Source organism: Mastigoproctus giganteus, chromosome 3, assembly GCF_048544385.1.
Source record: "Mastigoproctus giganteus isolate SK-2022 chromosome 3, ASM4854438v1, whole genome shotgun sequence".
In the NCBI taxonomy this organism is placed as follows: domain Eukaryota; kingdom Metazoa; phylum Arthropoda; class Arachnida; order Uropygi; family Thelyphonidae; genus Mastigoproctus; species Mastigoproctus giganteus.
Window position 1 is genome coordinate 193941802 of NC_143577.1, and position 24928 is coordinate 193966729.

The window sequence follows — 24928 nt, forward strand, 5'->3', positions numbered from 1 at the left end:
GTAATAAAGGGATTCCGTTCCAAAGTATGAAATATATAAGAAAAACTAGTCTAAAATTTTGTCCAGCGCCTTTGCTAGCAAAAAAACTTATCCTGCCAGTGCTATCACCAGTTTCGCTAAAGTGTTGATAAAGGAGTTTTGCCTTTTCACGAATGATAAGTGAACTTAACGGAATTTTATTTTGAGTTCGGTCTTCTATCCTCAGATTTAAAGTGTTTTCCAATTTTTCTAATTTAACATCACGAGTTACAGAGCAAATTTTTGAAGCAATTAGCGCATTTTCACGGCCACTACGGCGGATTTTTTCTTCCGATTTTTTGATTGATCGAACCGTTGACTCATTGATTTTATGTTTTGCCACTGAAGAGACACTTGCACCATTAGAAATTTTGTCTAATAACTCAATTTTATTCGCTAATGTCATCACCTTCTTTGATATTTTCACATTTCTCTTGTTATTTGTAGCCATATTTTTGTAGGGGTTAGAAAGAACTTGTCCACAATAAAGTCACTTTCGTCCGTTAACACACTCGAAAAAGTCTGTTGTACACTGCAAAACGGTAGATTTATCACTTTTGTAAGCATATTAATTTATAAATTGATAAATTTATTCAATTTATAAGCATATAAATTAAAAGCAAACGACGAAATCTTCCATGACAAGCGCATAACACATACTGAACAAGGATTAGCGAAAAACATCCACGCTCGCGATTTTGTCACCCCTTTCCCGCCACCCACTGAGCGCGATATTGTCCCCCCCCACCCACCCACTGAGTGCTATTTTGACCGGAAAAGATAATTTTAGCCACGCCCATGTTTTTTTATGGCAGATAATATTCACGGCACTTTAAAATTCACATTTTTTTAGGTTTCATTTTATATTAAATCAGCGATCGCGAATACGCGAAACTGCGAATACAGATACCGTGAATAGCAGGGGTTTACTGTACTTGTGTCAGCCTTTGTCCTCCTTTGTGAATTGGGGTCACATTTGCACATATCCAGTCTGTGGGTACCTCCCCTGAGTCCAAGGAAGCTCTCATAATTATGGCTAAGGGTTTGCTTACTTCCTTTGCTGCCTCCTTTAATATAACTGGATAGATCCCATCCACCCCAGGTGCCTTTCTTGTGTTTATCTTCAACAATTTCTCCTCCACTTTACTCTCAGTTATTACAAGATTATCTAGCTTACTGACAGAGTTGAATACACCTCTGGCATTCCCCTCGCTGAATAACTCCTCATACGTGAATGTCGATGCAAAATATTCATTTAGTTTGTTAGCTACCTGAGCAGGATCATCAACAGTTGAACCATCGATATCAAGTGGACCAATCTGATTCATCCCCTTCCTTCTAGAGTTTACATAAGTAAAGAATTTTTGTTGTTTTTCTTTGCATCCTTAGCCCAAGATTTCTCATAATCTGCCTTCGCCTGCCTAACCTCCTTTGTAACTTGGTTACAGATCAACTTATATCTGTCATAGGCTTCTGTGTCACATGTTAATTTATATGTATCCCATGCATTTTTCTTCTCTGCCATATGTCTCATTAGTTCATCTGACATCCACTTAGGCCTAAACCTTGAACAATATTTCTTAGTTGGCATGTAAAGCCTAGTAGCTTCCAAGATAACTTCTTTGAATGCTTCCCATTTTGAATTTGCTGTTGGTAACATCATCAGTTGGTCCCACTGTATAGAGTTTAAATACTGTCTCAGACCATCGTAGTCGCCTTTACGAAAGCAATAACTCTTCCCTTTACCCCTAAATCTTTGAGTAAATCCCACTTCAGCACACTGTAATCACTGCCACATAGTATTTCTTTGTCTGCAGATTCTTAATGCATGAAGAATCACTACTGATAATCAAATCAAGAGTATTACTCCCTCTAGTTGCCTCCCGAACATGCTGTTGTAGAAAACAATCATCCAATAAATCCATAAAGGCTTTGCTAGTGTGTGAGTGACCAATCCACAAATTCCAGTCAATATCTGGGAAATTAAAATCCCCCATTATAAGACTCTCTGATTTACTGGCCCACTCTATTTCCCTGTACAGTGTCTTATTATACTCATCAGAGTCATTAGGCCTATAGCACACTCCTACTCTCAATTTTGATCTCCCAGTGCTTATGTCACAACAAACTAACTTGACACTGCACTGTCCTGTGATGTCGACTGGCTTCACTTCCTTGGATTTTATGTGTTTCTTAACTAATAGCATAACCCCTTCTCCATTCACATTGTACTCCCCAAATTCCAGTTCTGCATTCCTTATATCTGTGTGACACTATGTTTCTGATATCCCAACAATATCTGCCTTTGATGTTTTGAGCAATACCTCAAATTCATCAAATTTATTTACCAAATTCCTAGCATTGGTGTACACGCAAGTATACATGCACCTGTTCCTATTCTTAGCTACTCTAACACAACCCATGTGTTTACTTGTACTGCAATGACTCCCAGCAGTCTCTGAAATATTCTGCATCTTGTTTTCCAGGCTTCTGCTCATTCCAATGGAAGCAGTGCAAGAATCACTTTCACCTCTGCCAGTGGCTACTGTTAATCTATTAGTCCTTGTATCCCCCAAGCTAGCAGTTTTCCGACCCACCTAACACTGCCTCGATAGCATCAGCAAATATTCTTGCACCCTTTCTATTTAAGTGTATCCCATTCTTGTAGAAGCAATCTCACTTGTTAACAATTACACACGAGGCTGAAAAAATTCTACCCCTTGAGCCTTGCACAATCTTTCCAGGGCCGAATTGATCGACAAGGCTCTCATCATATACTCCTCCTATCGTGTCTAGGCAGAATTGTAGACACTTTCAAATTCAACCCTAATTCACGGCTTTTTTTCAACATTAAAAGCTATCAATAATTATTAACAGCTGTTCCATCTTCGATATAGAACCTGAAAGGTGTTTTGTGATCACTGTTGATCTTAAGTGCGTCGATCCTTTGACATGTTCTTTTATACGCACATTGTCCCTTAAAATAGTATTCACTGTTGAAGCAGCGAGACCTAATTCCCTTGCAATAGATAACAAACTTTGTCCTGCTTCTTATTTCTTAAGAATTTTCATCTTCATTTCTAAATCAATTTTGTTTTGTTTCCTAGCACTGTCAGCACTTGCACTTTCCGTTGGTTCCTTTCCTTTTATCATTGTAATGCATAAATAGGAATGAAGAGAAGTTTCGAAAATTTGTTTTTTATGATTGAAGATTTCAGTGAAGGGGAACACATTTCACCATAATACTATAACGTAAAAACCAACAGAATTCCACTTATCGGGATTATCACAAATGCAATAAGATCGAGTTTACTACCCGTTTTTTTTTAACCAGAAAGTGCAAATTGTTTTTTTTTTTGTTTTTCAGTTGTGACTTGCAGAAACATGCTTTAGAAAAATATCACAAAGGCGTTCAAACCAATTCTTATAACGGAAGATTTGATAACGATGAAAGTGTAGTGCAATTTCCATTATAAATATGATCTTTTAGAGAGATAAATAGCTTAGTAATATAGCGAAATTTTCAACTTCCAAGGAAAAAAAACAAAACAAAACAAAACAAAAGCAATATGTTATTGGGTTCACATTACGATATTTTCACTATACCTCCATTTATCCCTATGGAAATATGGAAAATGCAAAATACGTTTCTATATTTTTTTTGAGTTTGCACTGATCGGCAAAAACTTGGGTAAAGTTGAATTTCCGTAAGTCAAGTATTACATAAGTCGGGAGTTCCTGTATAAGCAAGAGCAATCAGAATGGCAGGGGGAGGAACCATTTGGAATGGGCCGCAAATAATTTTTGAAGACCAGCCCAAAAATTCTGTTCAATGCACTATTTTCTTTAATAAATAGTTCTTACACAGAAAAAAAAAAAAAAAAAAAAAAATTATTTTTAGACTGCACATGGTCCTTTTTCCCAACAAAAAAAAATCTTTTTTGGCAGTTGGCAAATCAACAACTAAGTATTCTATAAACCAAGTGTTCAAAGATATTTCTATTTAAAACAGAGTAACCTGTAAATGAACACCCGGCACAGAAATGCTATTACTGACGCACTAACTAGAAACTATTAGCTACATGGAGAACCACCTAGTGACGCAAATCCCAACTAAGGCAATACTTTTCGGTATACCCTTTTATTTATTTTCTTAGCTTTAAATTACTACTCATATTGAATTTCATAATAATTATAATAACATACTTACACTGATGCTAACCTTTGCTCTATTGGTAATTCTTGTACTGGAATATTTCTGAAAGGCAATTTTTAAAAATTTTGTTGAATTTGTCATTTTATCAATGTTATTAATTAAAAACGAAAACATGATCAGTGAATTGATGATTCCCTTCCCTCCAAAAAATATCCAATTTAATTATCAGCAGCAACATTTTATGGAATGTGCAAGATGAAAAGTACAAGCTTTCTTGTCTTCTACTCTTTGGTGGCCTTTCACAATACCTCGTACTTTTCATATTTTGAAAAGGTCATTTAGCATCAGCAAATTTATTAGTACTAGCCATATAGTGCAAGGAAGTTACAGGCTTTTGCTGCACTGGCCAAAAAAAAAAAAAAAAAAAAAGAAAGTAGATAAATAAGAAAATACAAATTGTTTCCCTCCTCTCATAGGAGTAACTATTCAGTGACCTTTCTTCAGAACTGTTGTCCTCAACTACCTGTGAAAGTAACGTGTTCTGGCAATCAATAATTTGCTGACTAAAAGAAAAATTCCTACAAATTAGTTTAAACTTTTTTCTCCTCTAATTTGAATTTATGGACCCTAGTTCTGTTATTCTTTATAATAGTGAAAATCTTTCCTTCCTTCATTTTAATAACCTCTCTCGGAACCTTATACACCTCAATCAGGTTTGCTCTAAGATGCCTGGTTGCCAAGCTCTATAGCCCACAAAATCAAATTCTTTTCTCATATGATTGCCCCTTTGCCAATCTCACTATGGAAATTGTCCTTCTTTGGACCCTTTGAAGAAGCTCAATATCTTTTTTCAGATGAGGTCTCCATACCTGGTCACAGTATTCCATATGGTCTTACAATTGCCTGGTACAGTGGGATTATAATCTCCCTATTTTTACAGGATATTAGCATTAGTAGAGGTATATGATGGAAAAAAGCAAGCTCATATGGCATCAGCCAAAAAAAAAAAAAAAAAAAAACCCCTTCCTGCTTCACCCATCCTTTCACTCCAAAAGTTTGTCTTGTTCAGCCCTGAATTTATTTATGGCTGTCCACTTCCACAACGACAGATGGAAGCTTGTTCCAGCAATTAACTACCCACTGGCTAAAGGCAAATTTTCCACATTGATTCTACAACTGCCTTTCCTAAATTTGAATTTATGCTCCATCAGGTGTGAAATCTGAGCAAGAGGAGAAGGATAGATATTGTTCGATAAGACACCATGGGCTTTCCTGGCCACAGCAAACATGTCTATACCACTCAGAAAATTTCATATCTGCCTGTATCGGTATCTTCCAGATCCCATTCTTCCTCTAGTGTTTTTAATTCAACCACACAAAGTGTATAAGTTATTCTGGGGTTGCTATTTATCAAGTATAAAACATTGCATTTTGTTGCATGAAAATATAGCTGACACCTTTCTTTGGAAACCCAACCCAAAGAATGAAATGCAGACACAATGGCACCATGCTACCAAGTCTCATTATATATAAAAAAAGTAACAAGCCTGTTTGAGTCATACTAAAGAAGCATTGCTTGGCACTGATCATTACCAACATTAAATACGGTAATAATAAAGTACAGCAGACTCTTGATTTACTGGGACTAGATTAACCGGAACACTTCAAGATTACAGAATAAGACCCCATGTCCGTGGGGGATATGTTCCAAGACTTACCATGGATGGCTGAAACCGTAGATATAAGCGAACACCTGCTGATCCCATATAACATGATTGTCTTGTACGTACATACTTATAATAAAGTTTAATTGATAAATTAAACACACAGTAAGACATTACCAACATTAAATACGGTAATAATAAAGTACAGCAGACTCTTGATTTACTGGGACTAGATTAACCGGAACACTTCAAGATTACAAATTAAAAAAAAAAAAAAAATCAACCAGAAATCATAAAATTCAAGTAATAACTAGAATAGGGATAAACAGATATTTTGAAAGTTGTAAATAAGCAACGAGAACCAGAAAAAGTCATCATTGGGAGATTAGCGTACCTATTATCTTGCAACCCCTGCTGTCTTCACACCTACCGCTCAAAAAAAAAAAAAAAAGAAAAAAAGAAAAGAGACCAAATGTTTAGTTTGATTTAGTGCGTCGTGTTGATTGTTGTGTTCCGTTGCACCACAAAAGGACAAATTTTGTTTCGTTATTTATGTCAGGGATGTTGGAATTTTTTTAAATTTTTATAGTAACTATTTTATTTTTCATCAGCGGATACAGGGGGCACAACTGTATACCTTTCTTCTCTTTTGAAAAGACTGTCAATAAAAGGAAGCATGTTCTACTGAGGTTTGATATGGTATCAACAGAATCTATAGTAGCTAATACACAATTTGTATCAGATACTGTAGATTAAAATATAATACCCAAGCTTTCTATTCACTGCAAGCAATACTTCTTAAAGAATCACAATTATTCTTAGTCTGTTTGACTCAAAGTAATGCCCAAAAAAGTAATCTCATATAGAAATAAGATTCCTAGCTATCAGATTCTTATAGATAGGAATCTATAAGAATCTGATTCTTATAGATTCCTATCTATAAGAATCTGATTATGGCATTTGTATATACTACAGTTGAAGCTCTTTATAGCAACCCTCTTTTTAACGTCCTAGTGGTTGGTCCTGGCCAATTTCTCATCAACCTAATGCTATTTTACATTCAGTATAACGACCTTGAAAATAAAAGGATTTCTCTATAACGATCATAACTTTCTACTTCTTAATCTGAATTTTCACTTTCCTATTACAATATTTGCATTTAAAAATTACAGAATGTTTCAAATATATTGAACAATTGCAGCCTTACTAGGAGAAATCATTTTTTAAGATTTCTCATGCTCTTTTCTCACAGTGCAGTAAAGAAATGAACACCAGCTAGAAGTTCATTTCATTAGTTAGAGTGTATGTTGGTTAGTATGGCTCCAAGAAAGTGGATAGCTTTGCCAATCACAGATAAAATTAGGATTTTGCAAGCTGTACATAATGGTGTGCATTCTAAGACTGACATCGCCAAACAGTTCAGCATTCCTAAGAGTACCCTGTTCACTATCCTGAAACATCAGAAAAAAAATTGAAAGTTGAGAGAAATCTGCTGCACCGGGTAGGATTTAAGCACGAAAGGCAAAGTATCTGGATCTTGAAAAGATACTATTGGACTGGCTAATGATGATGCATACAGAAAAAATTTCTGTAGATTTTTTTTTTTTTTTTTTTTTTTATGTGAACCCCAAATACGAGAGGTATTAGAACCTATAGTACTTAGTACCGTGCTTGGGTTGGAGGTTGAGAAGACGAAAGAAGATATTTGTTGACATTGGACTTGAACTTCTGTAGATTGCAATTTTCAGGAAATACGTATGAAGGAAGTTGTTCCAGAAAACGTGAGTTGAATGAATAAATGAGGAAGATGAAAAGTTGGTTCTGTGGGTTTGAAGTGATTGATTGATTGATTTGGTAGTTGTTGGCGAATCAGCTTCTGTGGCCATATTGCACCTCCCAAGGTTTTTGCAGTACTTTGATCCAAGCCCGAGGCGGGAATCGAACCCGCGACCTTTGGGTTGCCGGGCAGGTACTTTACCCACTCGGCTAGCCCGGTCGGCGTGGGTTTGAAGTTGGACAGTAAATGGATGTTGGCTGGTGGTGCAACGTGTTTGGACTGTTTTGAAAGAGAGAGAGAGAGCGGGAATTATAGAAGCCAATTCAGAAGAACAGTCCCCATGGAAGTATCTGTAGAAGAGGCATGCAGCAGAAACAGTACGTCTATGAGAAAGCGAGTGGAGAGACTCTGTTAGAGATGAATCATTAATTAACCTAACTGCCCTCTTCTGAATGGAATCAAGACGCCTGAGAGAGGTTTTGGGGGCACCACCCCAGATGTGGGAACAATATTCCATGGCAGGGTGCATTTGCGATTTATACAGAGTGAGCAGCTGTTTGGAAGAAAAGTAACGCCGAGAGCGAAAGAGAAAACCAAGTTTTTTAGATGCAGAGGAAGAAATATTTGTAATGTGCTTGTGCCAAGAGAGATTAGAAGTCAGGGTAATCCCCAAAAGAGATATATCATTTTGTCTAGAAATCGGAGTGTCACTAAAGATAAGCATAGGAGCAGAAGAATCCTTTTTGCGAGATATAAGACAAGACTGAGTTTTAGAATGGTTGAAATCGACTAAGTTGACTTTGCTGCACTGAAGAATTACCTGAAGACCAGCATTTAAGAAACTGGTAGCAGATTTTTGAGAATTTGAAGCTGATTGAATAGGTCAAGGTTTCTCAAAATGGAAAGTGAAATGCAAAGTGCTATCATCGGCAAAACTATGGATAAAATTTCCAGTCAATGGAAGAAGGTCATTAATATACAAGAGGAAAAGAGTGGGGGAAAGAACTGAACCTTGGGGGACACCAGCATTAGTGGAGAAGTTAGAAGACAGACAGCCATCTACCATCACCCTCAGTGAGCGATCAAAGAGAAAACTGGATAACCAATTACTAAAAACAGTTGGCAAACCATAAGATGGAAGCTTGTTTAGAAGACCTTTATGCCAAACACGATCAAAAGCCTTTGAGATGTCAAGAGCAACCACTTGTGTTTCACTGAACCTTTCCATTGAATTAGTCCATAAATGGGTAACATAAGCCAGAATATCACCAGTGGATCGACACTGACGGAATCCATACTGGCGATCGTTGATCAGACGGAAGGTTTCTAGGTAGTTTAAGAGTTGGCGGTTAATTGATTTCTCCATTACTTTAGAAAGAGTAGAAGTAATTGTAATGGGACGATAATTGGATGGTAGGGATTTGTCACCCTTTTCAGGAACTGGCTGGATATGAGCAAATTTCCAAGCAGAAGGAAAAACACCTTTGTAATAAGAAAGTGATAAAACGCGGCAAAGAATAGGAGTAATTTCAGGAGCACAGGTTTTGAGAACAAGTGGAGAAATACCATCAGGACCTGGAGCTTTCTTAGCATCAAGATTCATCAAAATCCTTCTGATATCCTTTTGACGGAAGACCACAGGAGGCATTGAATGGAGTATGTTGGGAATGGTGGGAGGTGTTTTACCAAGATCATTAATACATGAGCTGGAAGAAAAATGGGATGCTAGCAGGTCAGCTTTTTACTTGGCTGAAGTGACAACAGAACCATCTGGTTTGCACAGAAGTGGGAGCAGAGATGGGCAAAAGTTGCAGCCAATAGCTTTGGCAAGAGACCACAATGCTCGGCTACCATTAGGGCAAGAAGCAAGTTTTCTACTCTTAGCCTGTTCAAACTCTAGTTTCGACTGATTAATAACTGCTTTACAATTGTTACGAGCTTTGGTGTAGGCAGAAAATGAAACTGAAGAATTAGAAACAAGCCAATTACGATATGCAACATTCTTCTCTTGAACAGCCTTAGCAAATTTATTGGAAAACCGAGGTTTAGATAAAGGACAAGATTTTAAAGTCGAGTGTGGGATAAGAAAAGAAGAAAAGAAATCTTGCAGGCAATCCCATTTTGCATTCTTGTAATGCCAAACAACATGAGGTTGGGAATAGCCATGAGATAAAGGTTCCATTGGAGAAGAAACAATCACCAAGTTGTGATCTGAAGTGCCTATAGGACCCCTCACTTCAAAGGGTTGTTTGTGAGAAAAAGATCAAGAGTATTGGCTGTATGATTAGAATTGTCCGGCATTCTTGTAGGTAAATGAACAATCTGTGCTAGGTCGTTAGTAATTGCAAAAGCCTCAGCATCTCGACCTGCTGGTTCGGTGTGACTAGAAAACGGAAGCCAGCTGGAGTTGTGAACATTAAAATCACCAAGGAAAATTAACTCACTGTTAGGAAAGTTGGACTGGAGAAAGTCAAGTTGCAAAGAAAGGAAGTCAAAGAGCTCCAAGTGATTAGTGGAGTTGGGAGAACGGTAGACACAACAGATGAATTTGACACAATGAGGTAGAGAGATTTTAAGCCAGAGAAGATCAAAGAGAGGAGATTCCAAATTGCCAAGTCTCTGACAGGGAATATCAGAACGGACATATGCACAAGTACCACCACCTTTGAGGCGAAAGGAATCATACAGCGAATAATTTGGGCATCTGAGATGAGCAGTAATGATTCTGTCAGAAAAAAGTACATGAGGTTTGGCAGACTGCAAGTGGAAATGGACATCGTTGAGATTAGAATGATAATTAAAAGATGATAATCTTTTAAAAGATAAGGCTGAATCGTTTGTGTATCAAATGGATATTGAAGAATTTAAAAGTACAGATGGATGGTTCCAGAAATTTAAAACTCGTCATGGCCTGTCTTTCAAAAAATTGTGGCAAAAATGCAGTCATGGTCATTGAAGCTACAAACGAATGGTAGAAAAATCATTTAAGAAAAACTACCAAAGAATGCTATGTCTTGAAAGCAAAATTTAATGCGAAATCGACATCCTGCAGGAAATGTGTTTCAGCACGGGATGAAGTTGATGAAAAAGTGATTGCCAACTGCTTCAAACGTGCTGGATTTACCATCTTGAATGATGAATGTGTGAAGTTTTCAACACACACATTTGCATAATTTACTGTCTCTGATTTTTGACACATGGGGGTTGTTATGGTATATAGCTTATATGTGGCTTCAAAGATCTTTTGGCTGCTCACCTTGTCCTGTCCAGAAAGTTCTCTCTGACTGTATACTGCTTCAGGTTCAGTGAGTTATTTTAACTTCCCTTTTGCTTCTGGATCAGCCATAAAATATATGGTCATGATTCCCGTGCTTATCTCAACACTTAGGCTTAACTTCCTTTACTGCTACCTCCATATGCAAGCGTATATTTAATGTCACAAACAGAGGCCCTACTTCTTGCTATCTTTCCTGTGATTTCAATGGTTGATCATTGATGAAGATGTTGAAATCATGAATTTTTCAGCAATAAGGACTTTCTCTTTATTTCCATGTTTTCCATAGTTCCAATCTCTGTTTGTAGTTCATTTTCTATTCTCATCCCCTCAATTAACTTATATATCCATTATGGTCATCGGGTTCCTTCTGCCAATAAATGCAGTGTCCCTAGTCCATTAACCACATTACGATTTTTTAATATACCTCTTCAATTTCTTATAAATTCAATTTATATATATGCAAGATTTTTCATGTATTGTAAAACATGAAAAAGGTAACACGATTTAATCAGACAATTGTAAACAAATAAACGTAAGGGCATATGAAGTACAAAATGAAATGCAAAATAGAGCTAGAATTGCAGAGTAATCATGATCATATGTATTAAATGTTTATTTGCATATTTTGTCATATAACAATCTCCCTCTGAGTTGTGCTGATCACGCAGGCATAATCAACACAACTCGGAGGAAGAAATATTTTTCTCACTTGTGATATAGCAAAACAAATACGGTTATGGAATAAAACAGTAGGCATTTTTAGAGAAACTGCATGGATAGGGAAAGAAATGGTAGTGATGGCTCTGAAAAAATGTGCCATTTTTGATTGCTATAGATGGCAGTAACCAGTGATTCCGAGCTATATCCTATTGTAGTGATTATTCCTAATTTAAAAAAAAGAAACAAACAAAGAGAAATAAATCATTAAATTAAAAGCAGCTTGCTTTTAGTCAGTATCAGTACTGGTTGATGATTCCACAGGGTACAACACTGGGCATCTTCTGAACAACCTGAAAGTGAGAATCTTTAGAAGACATCTTGCACTTAGTCTCCATTATTATGATAGGTCTAAAGATTAAATTAGAAAGAGTACTAAAAGAGCAGACTGAGCACTTGGTGGTAACAGGCTGTCTTCTTTTTTTTTTTTTTGTTAGTTGTTGGCGCATCAGCTTCTATGGCCATATTGCACCTCCCAAAGTTTTTGCATTTTACTGTGATCCAAGCCCAAGGTGGGAATCGAACCCACGACCTTTGGGTTGCCAGGCAGGCACTTTACCTACCTGGCTAGCCCGGTCAGCCAGGCTGTCTTCATTATCTCATTAATTTGTGTGCTTAAAAAGGAAAGGGGGCTGCATGCCTTCTTGTGAAAATGAGTGTATAGTTGGCGAACATTTACTACTATTTAGAAAGAAGTGTTAAAAGGAAAGATAGATTTAAACCGATTCGATCAATGAATGTCACTGAAGATAAAAAAAAAAAAGTTTTGAAGCAAATGTGCCCAATAGGTTTTTTTTGGGGTATATGTTTAAGCAGGCTGGTAGAATAGTGGCAACCTCTCACAAGTTTATTTAAAAAAATAGGTTAGAAAATTCAATGCCAAACTTGCTGAAATCCAGTTCATAATCTGAAAGTAGTTTAGAAAGAAGACACAAATTAACGAACTCTTAAAGAAAAAGAATTGTCTGAATTGCAAACTGCTTGTGAAGGCAATCCTAAACATTCCAAGGTAGTAGTAGTGGCATATGATGCAAGAAAGAAAATGTATAAGCTTATGCAGCATCAGACAAAAAAAAAAAATTTTGCAAAACAATTCCCTCTAAATATTTGTCCAGTTCCTCCTTAAATTTATTTAATCTATCAACTTCCACAATGACAGATAGAAGTTTGTTCCAGCAATTAACCACCCGCTGGCAAAAGGCAAATTTCTGCATATCTATTCTACAACTGTCTTTCCTCAATTTGAATTTATACCTCCTTAGGTTTGTAATCTGAGCAAGTGGAAGAATCCCATCAGAATTTAGCATGCTCAACCCATTCAAGGCCTTATACACCACAATCAGATCACCTTACAGGTGCCTAGTCTCCAGCCGTTGCAATTTGCAGAACTTAAACCTCTCTTGGTAAGAGGATCCCTTCATTCCCTCCCCAGTCTTGTTGCCCTTCTCTGTACACGCTCAAGAAAATCTACATCCAATTCATCCTAAAATAAGGCCTCCAGACCTGTACGCAGTACTCAAGGCATGGCCTGACCATTGCCTTATACAGAGGGACAATCACTTCCTTTTTCCTGCTAGCAAAATTCCTGTATAATATTGACAAAACCCAGTTCTCTTAAAGAGAACTGGGTTTTGTCAATGATATACGGGACCTGCCATGACCTGCCCTGGCAGCCTGTCTGCATTGCCAGAAAACTTAATATCTGACTGCACAATTACTCCCAGGTCTTTTTCATTTTCTATCACCTTAAGTGTAGTACCACACAGTTGGTACGTTTCTCTGGGGTTACTTCTACCCATGCAGTACTTTGCATTTGTCAATGTTAAACTTCAGTTGCCACTTATCAGCCCATCTGCCCAAATTTTCTAGATCCTGTTGCAGTAGCACACTGCTATTACTGTCATTAACAACCTTGTGAACCTTTGTATCATCTGCAAACTTCGGCACTAAGCCTGATATACCTTCATCAATATCACTGATAAACATACAAAACAACAGTGGACTCAACACTGAATCCTGTGGGACTCCACTAATAACATTAGTCCATGAAGAGCAGCACCCATTGATTACCACCCTCTATCTTCTCCCACTCAACCATCCTTTTATCCACTGTAGTAACTTACCCTTAATACCATTCCGCTCCAATTTGTACAATAGTTTTCCATGCGCAACAGTGTCAAAAGCTTTCCTGAAGCTTTTGACACTTATGCATTGCAGGATCATCTTGTCTAGATGATCCTGCAATGCATCTTTAACCAGTGACTCCATTATTTTACCCGGCAGAAGTTAAACTAACTGGTCTGTAATTACTCATGTCACCCTTCGATCCCCCTTTGTGCATTAGGGATACATTTGCACATCTCCAGTCCGTGGGGACCTCCCCTGAGTCCAAGGATGCTCTCATAAGTATGGCTAAGGGTTTGCTGTTTGCTTACTTCCTTTGCTGCCTCCTTTAATATAACTGGATAGATCCCACCCTCCCCAGGTGCCTTTCTTATGTTTAACTTCAACAATTTCTACTCCATTTTGTTCTCAGTTATTACAAAATCATTAAGCACCCTGCTACAATTTGATAACCTTCTGGCATTTTCAAACCTTGATAACTCCTCAACTCCTCGTGCGTGAATGTAGATGCAAAATACTCATTCAGGTTTGTTTGCTATCTGAGCAGGATCATCAATAGTCGAACCATCGAATCAAGTGGACCAATCAGATTACTTTAGTTATAGGTATTACTTCTGAAAAGGTTATGGAGAGTCTAAAACAAGAGAAGTTCTGTTCTTTTATTCAGTGATGAAGTACTTTATTTTTGCATGTAACCACATCGTTCACAAGTTCCCAATGAAAAATGTTCTCATAAATGACAAGGCAGCACAAATTTCATTCAAATGGCAGTGTGTCATTTTCAAAATTCAAATTTTTTGGACAAGTTGCTTGTACTTCTCATTAAAGACAGAAGAAGCAAACAGATGTTTGGCAGCACCAGGTCAGTCAGTTTCAGTGTGAGAATGTACCAGAAGTTATTATGAAAAAAGAAAGAATGATGTTAATCTCTCTCTTGTGAGTTCCCCAATCAGGAGCAGTAGTCTCCTTTGTTGGGGAATTGTTAAGTACACAAGGAAGCATGAAATATAACAAATTATCCCAAGTCATTCTTGGCATTTTAATAATTCCACATAGCAATGCTGAGTTTTAGAAAATATTTAACCAGGTGGGGGGAGGAACCCAACTGAATTCAAATCTCTTTTTGATGAAACTTTGAAAATGACTTGACAACCGAGTCTGGGCATCAATGCCATTGTTATAAATAAAACTTTGATTCAATATTTCTGAAAGGTACAAAGTCTACAAGTCATTGTCTGTTAGACATCAGCTGATGTCTAACAGACAATCCAAACAGAAATCCACAGACAGGAAAATCCTAGGTAAACATACTGTAAACAGTCCTATGGCTATATTTTAATATAAAATGTGTATTTTGTCAAGTGAAATTTAATTTATAGTGCAGTATGGATTTTACAAATCGCCTTATCTCTATCTTTTTAAAAGTCAAAAATTTGCAGATATGGTCACATTATGCCCTCTTTTTAGATGACAAAAATATTAAAGGATGCTTCACAGGACTGTTTAACATAATGAAATTCTGTAAAATGCAGCTTCTCCTCATAGCATGATATTTTAAGTTTATAACTGTAATTGTCTACTGTATGTATGGAGGGCTAAGACAGTATAGTGTGTTTAAGATATACTGCCAATTCTTAATTGCTGGAAACAGGATGGAATAGGGTTTTCTATTTGGGTTTATCAGCTTCCACAAGAAAATCTGACACCATGTGACTCAAAATGTCATAGGAATAAAGATTAATACAAATAAATTAATTATGTAATGAAATACTTTACTACATAATAAACTAGTATACTTTACATACTAAAATATCTCTTATCAATAAGTATCACACATTTTTTAGGGCAACAAGAACACATTGAACAGTATCCTAAAATTATGTTAATTTAATTATAAAAATACAATAAAATCAACCAATTGTCTCTAACTTCTTTTACCTGACTAATGGCTCATTTTTTGTATAAAACCTGTGCTGCTGTATACACATTTTCCACACATATTTGGCATAATGGGAATCTTCCTAAAGTAAAAATAAGAAAATGTTTTGCAATGGTGTATTGTTTCCAAAGAGTATATCGAACAAATTTATAAATTTTGAATATTATTACAAAATTGAATAGTGTGTGTTTATTCTTTAGTAACAACATAAAGTTTAAATTTCACAAACTCTAGCCAATATGATCTTATAGAAACTGTGAGTCATCACTAGAAAAAGGATTATGAGCAAATGCAATATAATTATAACTCAGTGAAATTTTCAAAATTTGCTTATAAAGGAGACAAATGATCCTCTTAAACTTCATCTTTTAAAGGATGGGTTGCATTTATTGATGCCAATTATATAGATTTTGATTTGTACAATTGATGCAAAATGTAATTCAGAACAAAACAGCTTCAGTTTTTTTTTTCCAAAGGATTCTTTCCTTACTCATTTTCTTCAAAAATGAAACCAAAAAACTGCAAATCTGAAGCATGAAATATTCTATACCTTTTAAGAGATGAAGCACAAATAATATAAAAAGGTATTTGAACTTCTCATTTTAGGCAGCGACAATATTTTGTCAGGTTTTGCCAAAGGAGGTGAAGTGAGTTAAAAAATTTCAGTTCAGTCAACACAAAGAACCAATGGTAGGACTGAAAAGGTAAACAAAGATAAAATATTTCAATCTCTGTTAACTCAGATTAAGCCAGCCCCTTGTAAATTCAAGTTTTCTCAACAGCTGTGTAGAGCTCTAAATTTTCGGCAACATATCATTGAGAAACTATCTACTCCATTTTTCTGTTCATTCCTGAAGAAATACTGTGTTAACCAATTATTTTGTGAATCTATTCTTATTCAAAGATCATATATTTCATTTGGTGTTATACCGAGCAAACATCTTCTAACCCCACTATGTATGTAGACAGGAACAAATGCTTTTCTATTATAATCCCACTGTCAGGAAAAGTGTGTTCATTTGTGTTTAATTATACAAGGCAATGGTTAAGCTGCACCTTGAATATGCATGTGGGTCTGGAGGCCTCATTTTAGGAAAGATATAGATCTGCTGGAATGGGTGCAGAAAAGGGCAGTGAGATTGAAGGGAATGAAAGGGTAGTCTTAACAAGAAAGGGCTTCAGTTCTGAAAAATGCAGCATTCAGGCACCTGCAAGATAATCTGATTCAGGTGTTTGAGGCTTTGAATAGATTGAGAAAGCTCAATGCTGATGGAATAATTCTTGTTCAGACCACACACATGATGTGGGCATAGTCAAATTGAGGAAGGATGGTTGCAGGATAGAAGTGCAGAGATTCGCCTTTAACGAACAGGTGATTGATTATTGGAAGAAACTTCATTATACTAATACAAATCAGGAGATAGCAATGCAAGAAATAAAATAAGTAGAAATTAAACAAATGGAAATAAAAACATACCATATATTCCAGCTTATAATTTTGTTGACCTTCAGTTGACCTTAGTTTTTGACTTGAAAATTCATATCTGACTTTATATTGTGACTATTGTGACATTCTATTATACTGCACAGTAAACAATAAAGAAATAAATAATTATATAGTACTCTGCAAGAGAGAGTAAATGTTGAGAGCTCTGTCAATCAATTTTGCTCTGGAGAGAATGTGTAAGGCTCATGGGGTTAAAATTTTCACAGCATGGTCTGTGCTTGTTAACAGGGGTGGGATACGCTTAATAGAAGGAGTGCAAGAATATTTACTGATGCTATTGAGGCAATGATAGGTGGATTGGAAAGCTGCTAACTTGGAAGGATACACAAACTAATGGACTAACTAGAGCTGCAGGCAGAGGTGAAGTGATTCTTGAACTGCTTGTATTGTGAAATGCAGCAGCCTGGAAAGCAAGGTGTTTGGGACTTCAGGCCCTGCTGTGGGTCATCATGGAACAAGTGAATAGATGTGCTGTGTAAGGGGAACTAAGAGTGAGAAGATACTTTCACGTACACTAATTCTAGGATCATTGTAAATAAATTTTATGAATTTCAAGTACTGATTAATCATCAGACGCAGACATTGACATTGTAGGGATAGCAGAGACATGGTCTCTGGTATACCCTACAATGACTACATTCAGCAACACTTATGTCACTCAGACATGAACAATGCTGAATTTGAATATGTGGAGTACAATGTATACAGGACAGGAGGGGTTATGCTCTTAGTCAAGAACCATATTAAATTAAGGCAGTGCATCCAGTCAACATGGGTGACCAGTGCAATGCTGAGTCACTCTGGTGTGATATAAACACTGGGAAAATAAAATTGATAGCAGGAGTTTGTTATAGGCCTAATGATTGTGATAACTATTTCTGCTGTATACCAAACAGCTATAAAGAGAAACAGAGTGGGCCAGTAAATCAGAATGTCTTATAATGGGGGATTTTAACTTTCCACATATCGAGTGGAATTTGTAGGCTGGTCACTCACAGACTAGCAAGACTTCCGTAGATTTTGTGGAAGACTGTTTTCTACAGCAGCATGTTAGAGGGACAACAAGAGGAAGCAATACTCTTGATCTGATTATCAGTAGAGATTCTACATGCATTAAAAATCTCTGCTGATAACCAGAAAATAAGAAAGGTAAAAGACCCACTGGGTGGCAGTGATAACAGTGTACTAATGTGGATTTTAATTAAAGACAAAACTACTGTCAAGAGTAGAGGGAAATGTTTTTGCAAGGGTTACTACAGTGGTCTCAGACATTTGTTATTATTTTTTTTTTTTTTTTAGGAGCATTAGCAACTAAGGCCATATTGCTCCAGGGATATGCGATGGTCATTCCCTGACCTTTCCGCATCCTCCGTATTTGGTGGTCACGGGCTTGAACCCCAGTCTAATCAAGAAGTGTGTGCTACACACTGCTGCTCCTACCCACCTGGCTACGGAGGCACCAGTCTCAGACATTTTTTAAATTTTATGCACTGGGGCCAACTAATGATGTTACCAAGAGCAAATTCTAAATGAGAAGCATTAAGAGAAGTAATCATATAAGCTACCACGTTTTTTATAACAAAGAAGAAATATTGTTCAAGGCTTAGACCTAAATGGATGTCAGATGAATTATTGAGACCAGTGGCAGAGAAGAAAAGTGAACGTAAGGCAAGGTAAGGCAGAATATGATAAGTTTCTAGCAAAGAAAAGTAGCAAAGACTTCGATGCATATATTAACAGTAGAAGGAAGGGGTTGAATCACATTGGGCCACTTGATGAAAATGCGTTGATTGTTGATGACCCTGCTCAGGTTGCTGACAAATTGAATAGGCAGGCATTTTGCATCTACTTCACACAAGAGGAATTCTTTAGGGAAGGAGATGCCAGAAGATTATCAAACTATATCGAGGAGCTTAATGACTTTGCCATTTAGCTCTCTCATCCACTTTCCTTTCGGGATGAGAAACTGTTGAAGCAGAATATAAAAAGGCAGCTAGGGTGGATGGGTCTATCCAATCATATTAAGGTAGAAAGCAAATGAGGTAAGAAAATGCTCCACAATAAATATCAGAGCATCCTTGGTTTCAGGGAAGTTCGCTATGGACTGGAGATGTGCGAATGTATTCCTCAACTTGTAAAGGTGAACTTGAAAAGGTGACATGAGTAATTACAGACCTGTTAGCTTAACATCTGTTACAGGGAAAATAATGGAGTCACTGGTTAAAGAAGTAATGCAGGTCCATCTGGACAGCATGCAATTATACTGCAATCAATGGATTTATTAAGGGATAGTCTTGTCTAACCAATCTGATAGGTTACTATGATGCAGTGACCAAGCAACTGGATGTAAAAAATAATTTTGATATCATATTTTTGGATTTCAGGAATGCTTTTGATACTGTTGCACATAAAAGACTGCTGTATAAACTGGAGCAATGTGGCATTAAAGACAAGTTATTGCTATGGATAAAGGGATGGTTAAGTGGAAGAAAACAGAGTGGTTATTAATTGGCACTGCTCTTCGTGGACTAACCTTATCAGTGGAGTCCCACAGGGTTCAGTGCTGGGCTAACTGACTCCACTGGTAACTAATGTTATCAGTGGAGTCCCAGTGGTGATCTGACTGAGGTGTTTAAGGTTCTTAAATAGATTGAGTATTGCATACAGTATTCCACTGATAACATTAGTAATCAGTGGAGTACTGTATGCAACTGATAACATTAGTTATTAGTGGAGTCCCACAAGGTTCAGTGCTGGGCCCATTGTTGTTTTCAATATTTATTAATGATATTGATGAAGGTATATCAGGCTTAATGTCAAAGTTTGCCGATAATACAAAGGTTGGTAGTGTGGTTTACAACAGTAATCAGGATGAGCTACTGCAAAAATATCTACGAAGATCGGTTGATGGGTTGAGAAATGGCAGTTGAAGTTTAACATTGATAAATTGAAGGTATTGCATTTGGGTAGAGTAACTCCAGATTAATGTACCAGCTGTTCGATATTACACTGAGGGTAGGGGAAAATGAAAAAGCCTGGGGGTAATTGTGCAGTCAGGTAAGAAATTCTCCGAGCAGGATAGCTCATGGGGTTTTGTCAATGATATACAGAAACTTTGCTAGCAGAGATAAGGAGATGATTATCCCTTTGTACAAGGCGTTGTTGTTTTGTTGTTTGGTTTTTAGGAGCATTAGCAACTAAGGCCATATTGCTCCAGGATATGCGGTGGTCATTCCTTAACCTTTCCGCATCCTCCGTATTTGGTGGTGACGGGCTCGAACCCCGGTCTAATCAAGAAGCGTGTGCTACGCACTGCTGCTCCTTCCCACCTGGCTACGGAGGCGCCTCTTTGTACAAGGCAATGGTTTACGCCACATCTTGAGTACTGTATATAGGTCTGGAGGCTTCACTTTATGAAGGATGTAGATCTGTTGAAACAGGTGCAGAGAAGGGCATCCAGATTGTTAAAGGGAACAAAAGGTTGTTCTTACCTAAAAAGGTTTCAGTTCTGCAAATTACAGCTTCTGGAGATTAGGCACCTGTGAGGTGATCTGACTAAGGTGTTTAAGCATTAGCATTAGAAGAGGCATATGATGCAAGAAAGCAAGCTTATGCAGCATCAGCCAACAAAAAAAAAAAAAAAAAAAAAAAACACTCCAATTTCACCTCTCCGTTCGTTCGAAATACCTGTCCAGCTGAGCCTTAAATTTATTTAGGCTAACTTCCACAACAAGGGATGGAAGTCTGTTCCACCAACCAACCAACTACCTGCTCACTAAAGGCAAATTTCTGCACATCTATCCTACAATCTGACTTTCCTCAATTTGAATTTATGCCCCTCTTAGGTGATTATTCTGAGCAAGAGAAACAATCCCATCAGCATTGAGTATGATCAAACCATTCAAGGCTTTATACACCTCTATCAGATCACCTCGCCAGTGCCTAGTCGCCAGACACTGTAATTTGCAAAACTTGAGCCTTTCTTCATAAGAGCAACCCTTTGTTCAATTCACTAATCTTGTTGCCCTTCTCTGCACTCGTTCCAGCAGCTCTACATCCTTTTGAAATGAGGTCTCCAGACCTGTGTACAGTACTCAAGGTGTGGCCTGACCATTGTCTTATTCAAGGGAATAATCACCTCCTTATCCCTGCTAAAAAAATTCCTGTATATCATCAAGACACCATGAGCTACTCTAGCAGCCCATCTGCACTGCTCGGAGAACTTCATATTTGAATGCACAATTACCCCAGGTCCTTTTCATTCTCTACCACTGTCAGTGTAGTGCCAAAGAGTTGATACGTTGCTCTGGGGTTACTGTTTTCCATATGTACTACTTTACATTTGTCAATGTTAAACTTCATTTGCCACCTCTCAGACCATCTGCTCAATCTTTCCAGACTGGCAGAATTACTTAACAAGTACAGGTCACTGTTGAAAAAAAGCCGTGAATTAGGGTTGAATTTGAAAGTGTCTGCAATTCTGCCCAGACACGATAGGAGGGAGTATATGATGAGAGCCATGTCGATCAATTTGGCCCTGGAAAGATTGTGCAAGGTTGAAGGGGTAGAATTTTATTCAGCCTGGTCTGTACTTGTTAACAGGAGAGACTGCTTCTACAGGGATGGGATACACTTAAATAGAAAGGGTGCAAGAATGTTTGCTGTGGTATCGAGGCAGTGTTAGGTGGGTCGGAAAACTTCTAGATTGGGGGGATACAAGGACTAATAGATTAACAGCAGCCATTGGCAGAGGTGAAAGTGATTCTTGCACTGCTCCTATTGGAATGAGCCGCAGCCTGGAAAATAAGATGCAGGATAGTACAGAGACTGCTGGGAATCACTGGGGTACAAATAAACACATAGGTTGTGTTAGGGTAGCTATGAAAAAGAACAGGTGCATGTATACTTGCGTGTACACCAATGCTAGCAGTTTTGTAAATAAATTTGATGAATTTGAGGTATTGCTCAAAACATCAAAGGCAGATATTGTGGGGATTTCAGACATGGTGTCACACAGATATAAGGAATGCAGAACTGGAATTTGGGGAGTAAGTACAATGTCTACAGAAAGGATAGACAGGATAGGAAGGGAGGAGGGGTTATGCTATTAGTTAAGAAATACATAAAATCCAAGGAAGTGAAGCCAGTCGACATTGCAGTGTTTAGTCAGTTTGGTGTGACATAAGCATTGGGAGATCAAAATTGGGAGTAGGAGTTTGCTATAGGCCTAATGACTCTGATGAGAATAATAAGAAACTGTACAGGGAAATAGAGGGCCAGTAAATCAGAGAGTCTTATAATGGGAGATTTTAATTTCCCAGATATTAACTGGAATTTGGGGGCTGGTTACTCACACACTAGCAAGGCTTTTGTGGATTAATTGGATGATTGTTTTCTACATTAGCATGTTCAGGAGGCAACTAGAGGGAGTAATACTCTTGATGTGATTATCAGTAGTGATTCTTCATGCATTAAGAATCTGCAGGTAAATGGACCACTAGGTGGAAGTGATCACAGTGTGCTGAAGTGGGATTTACTCAAAGAGGTAACTACCATTAGGGGTAAAGGGAAGGGTTATTGCTTCTGTAAAGGCGACTACGATGGACTGAGACAGTATTTAAATTCTATACAGTGGGACCAACTGATGATGTTACCAACAGCAAATTCAAAATGGGAAGCATTCAAAGAATTAATCTTGGAAGCTACTAGGCTTTACATACCAACTAAGAAATGTTGTTCAAGGTTTAGGCCAAAATGGATATCAGATGAACTAATGAGGCATATGGCAGAGAAGAAAAATGCATGGGATACTTACAAATTAACACATGACACAGAAGCCTATGATAGATACAAGTTGATATGCAACCAAGTTACAAAGGAGGTTAGGCAGGCGAAGGCAGATTACGAGAAATCCTTGGCAAGGGATGCAAAGAAAAACAGCAAAGAGTTCTTTACTTATGTAAACTCTAGAAGGAAGGGGTTGAATCAGATTGGTCCACTTGATATCGATGGGTCAACTGTTGATGATCCTGCTCAGGTAGCTAACAAACTGAATGAATATTTTGCATAGACATTCACACATGAAGAGTTATTCAGCGAGGGGAATGCCAGAGGTGTATTCAACTCTGGCAGTAAGCTAGAGAATCTTGTAATAACTGAGAGCAAAGTGGAGGAGAAATTGTTGAAGATAAATACAAGAAAGGCACCTGGAGTGGATGGGATCTATTCAGTTATATTAAAGGAGGCAGCAAAGGAAGTAAGCAAACCCTTATTCATAATTATGAGAGCTTCTTTGGACACAGGGGAAGTATCCATAGACTGGAGATGTGCAAATGTCACCCAAATTCACAAAGGAGGATCAAAGGGCGACACAAATAATTATAGACCTGTTAGTTTAACTTCTGTTCCTGGAAAGTTAATGGAGGCATTGGTTAAAGAAGCACTGCAGGATCATCTAGACAAGACTTCAGTCATAGCTCAGACACAGCATGGTTTTGTTAAGGGAAAGTCTTGCCTGACCAATTTGATTGGATACAATGATGCAGTCACAAAAGAACTGGATGCACGGAATAACTTTGATATTATATACATGGATCTTAGAAAGGCTTTTGATACTGTTGCACATGGAAGACTGCTGCACAAATTGGAGCAGTGTGGCATTGGAGGCAAATTGCTGCTATGGATAAAGGGTTGGTTGAGGGGGAGAAGACAGAGAGTGGTAATCAATGGACATTGCTCATCGTGGACTAATGTTATTAGTGGAGTCCCTCAGGGTTCAGTATTGGGTCCATTATTGTTTTCTGTATTTATAAATGATATTGATGATGGTATATCAAGCTAATGTCCACGTTTTCAGACGATACGAAGGTTGGCAGAGTTGTCAAGGACACTACTGACACTATGCTACTGCAACAGGATCTGGAAAGGTTGAGCAGATGGGCTGAGAGGTGGCAAATGAAGTTAAACATTAACAAATGTAAAGTACTACATATGGGAAACAGCAACTCCAGAGCAAAATATCAACTCTGTGGTACTACACTGACAGTGGTAGAGAATGAAAGGGACCTGGGGGTGGTTGTGCAGGCAGATATGAAGTTTTCTGAACAGTGCAGACGGGCGGCAAGAGTAGCTCATGGTGTATTGTCGATGATATATAGAATTTTTCTAGCAGGGATAAGGAGGTGATTATTGATCCCTTGTATATGGCAATGGTCAGGTCACACCTAGAGTACTGTATACAGGTTTGGAGGCCTCCATTTCAAGAAGGATGTAGAGCTGCTGGAAAGAGTACAGAGCAGGGCAACAAGATTAGTGAATGGAACAAAGGGGTGCTCTTACGAAGAAAGGCTTACTTTTGCAAATTACAGTGTCTGGAGACTAGGCACCGGCGAGGTGATCTGATAGAGGTGTATAAAGCCTTGAATGGTTTGAGCATGCTCAATGCTGATGGGATTCTTCCTCTTGCTCAGAATAATCACCTGAGAGGGCATAAATTCAAATTGAGAAAAGACAGATGTAGGATAGATGTGAGGAAATTTGCCTTTAGCCAGCAGGTGGTTGGTTGGTGGAATAGACTTCCATCGCTTGTCGTGGAAGTTGATAGCCTAAATAAGTTTAAGGCTCAGCTGGACAGGTATTTCGAACGAACAGAGGGGTGAAGTGGAATTGGTTATTTTTTATTTATTTATTGATTTATTTATTTTTTTTTTTTTGGCTGATGCTGCATAAGCTTGCTTTCTTGCATCAAAT

The 24928-nt window shown here is 37.7% G+C and overlaps 1 protein-coding gene across 1 annotated transcript in view; it reads right to left on the minus strand.

Moving 5' to 3' along the window:
- The window catches only part of Pez (protein tyrosine phosphatase non-receptor pez), a 297962-nt gene that overhangs the window by 151982 nt on the left and 121052 nt on the right, over positions 1–24928 (minus strand). The window contains exons 9-10 of the mRNA XM_090370791.1: positions 15672–15754; positions 4229–4276 (exon numbers count right to left, since the gene is read on the minus strand). Of these exons, the coding sequence (XP_090226917.1) occupies positions 4229–4276; positions 15672–15754 (131 nt within the window). The remainder of the gene's footprint in view (positions 1–4228; positions 4277–15671; positions 15755–24928) is intronic.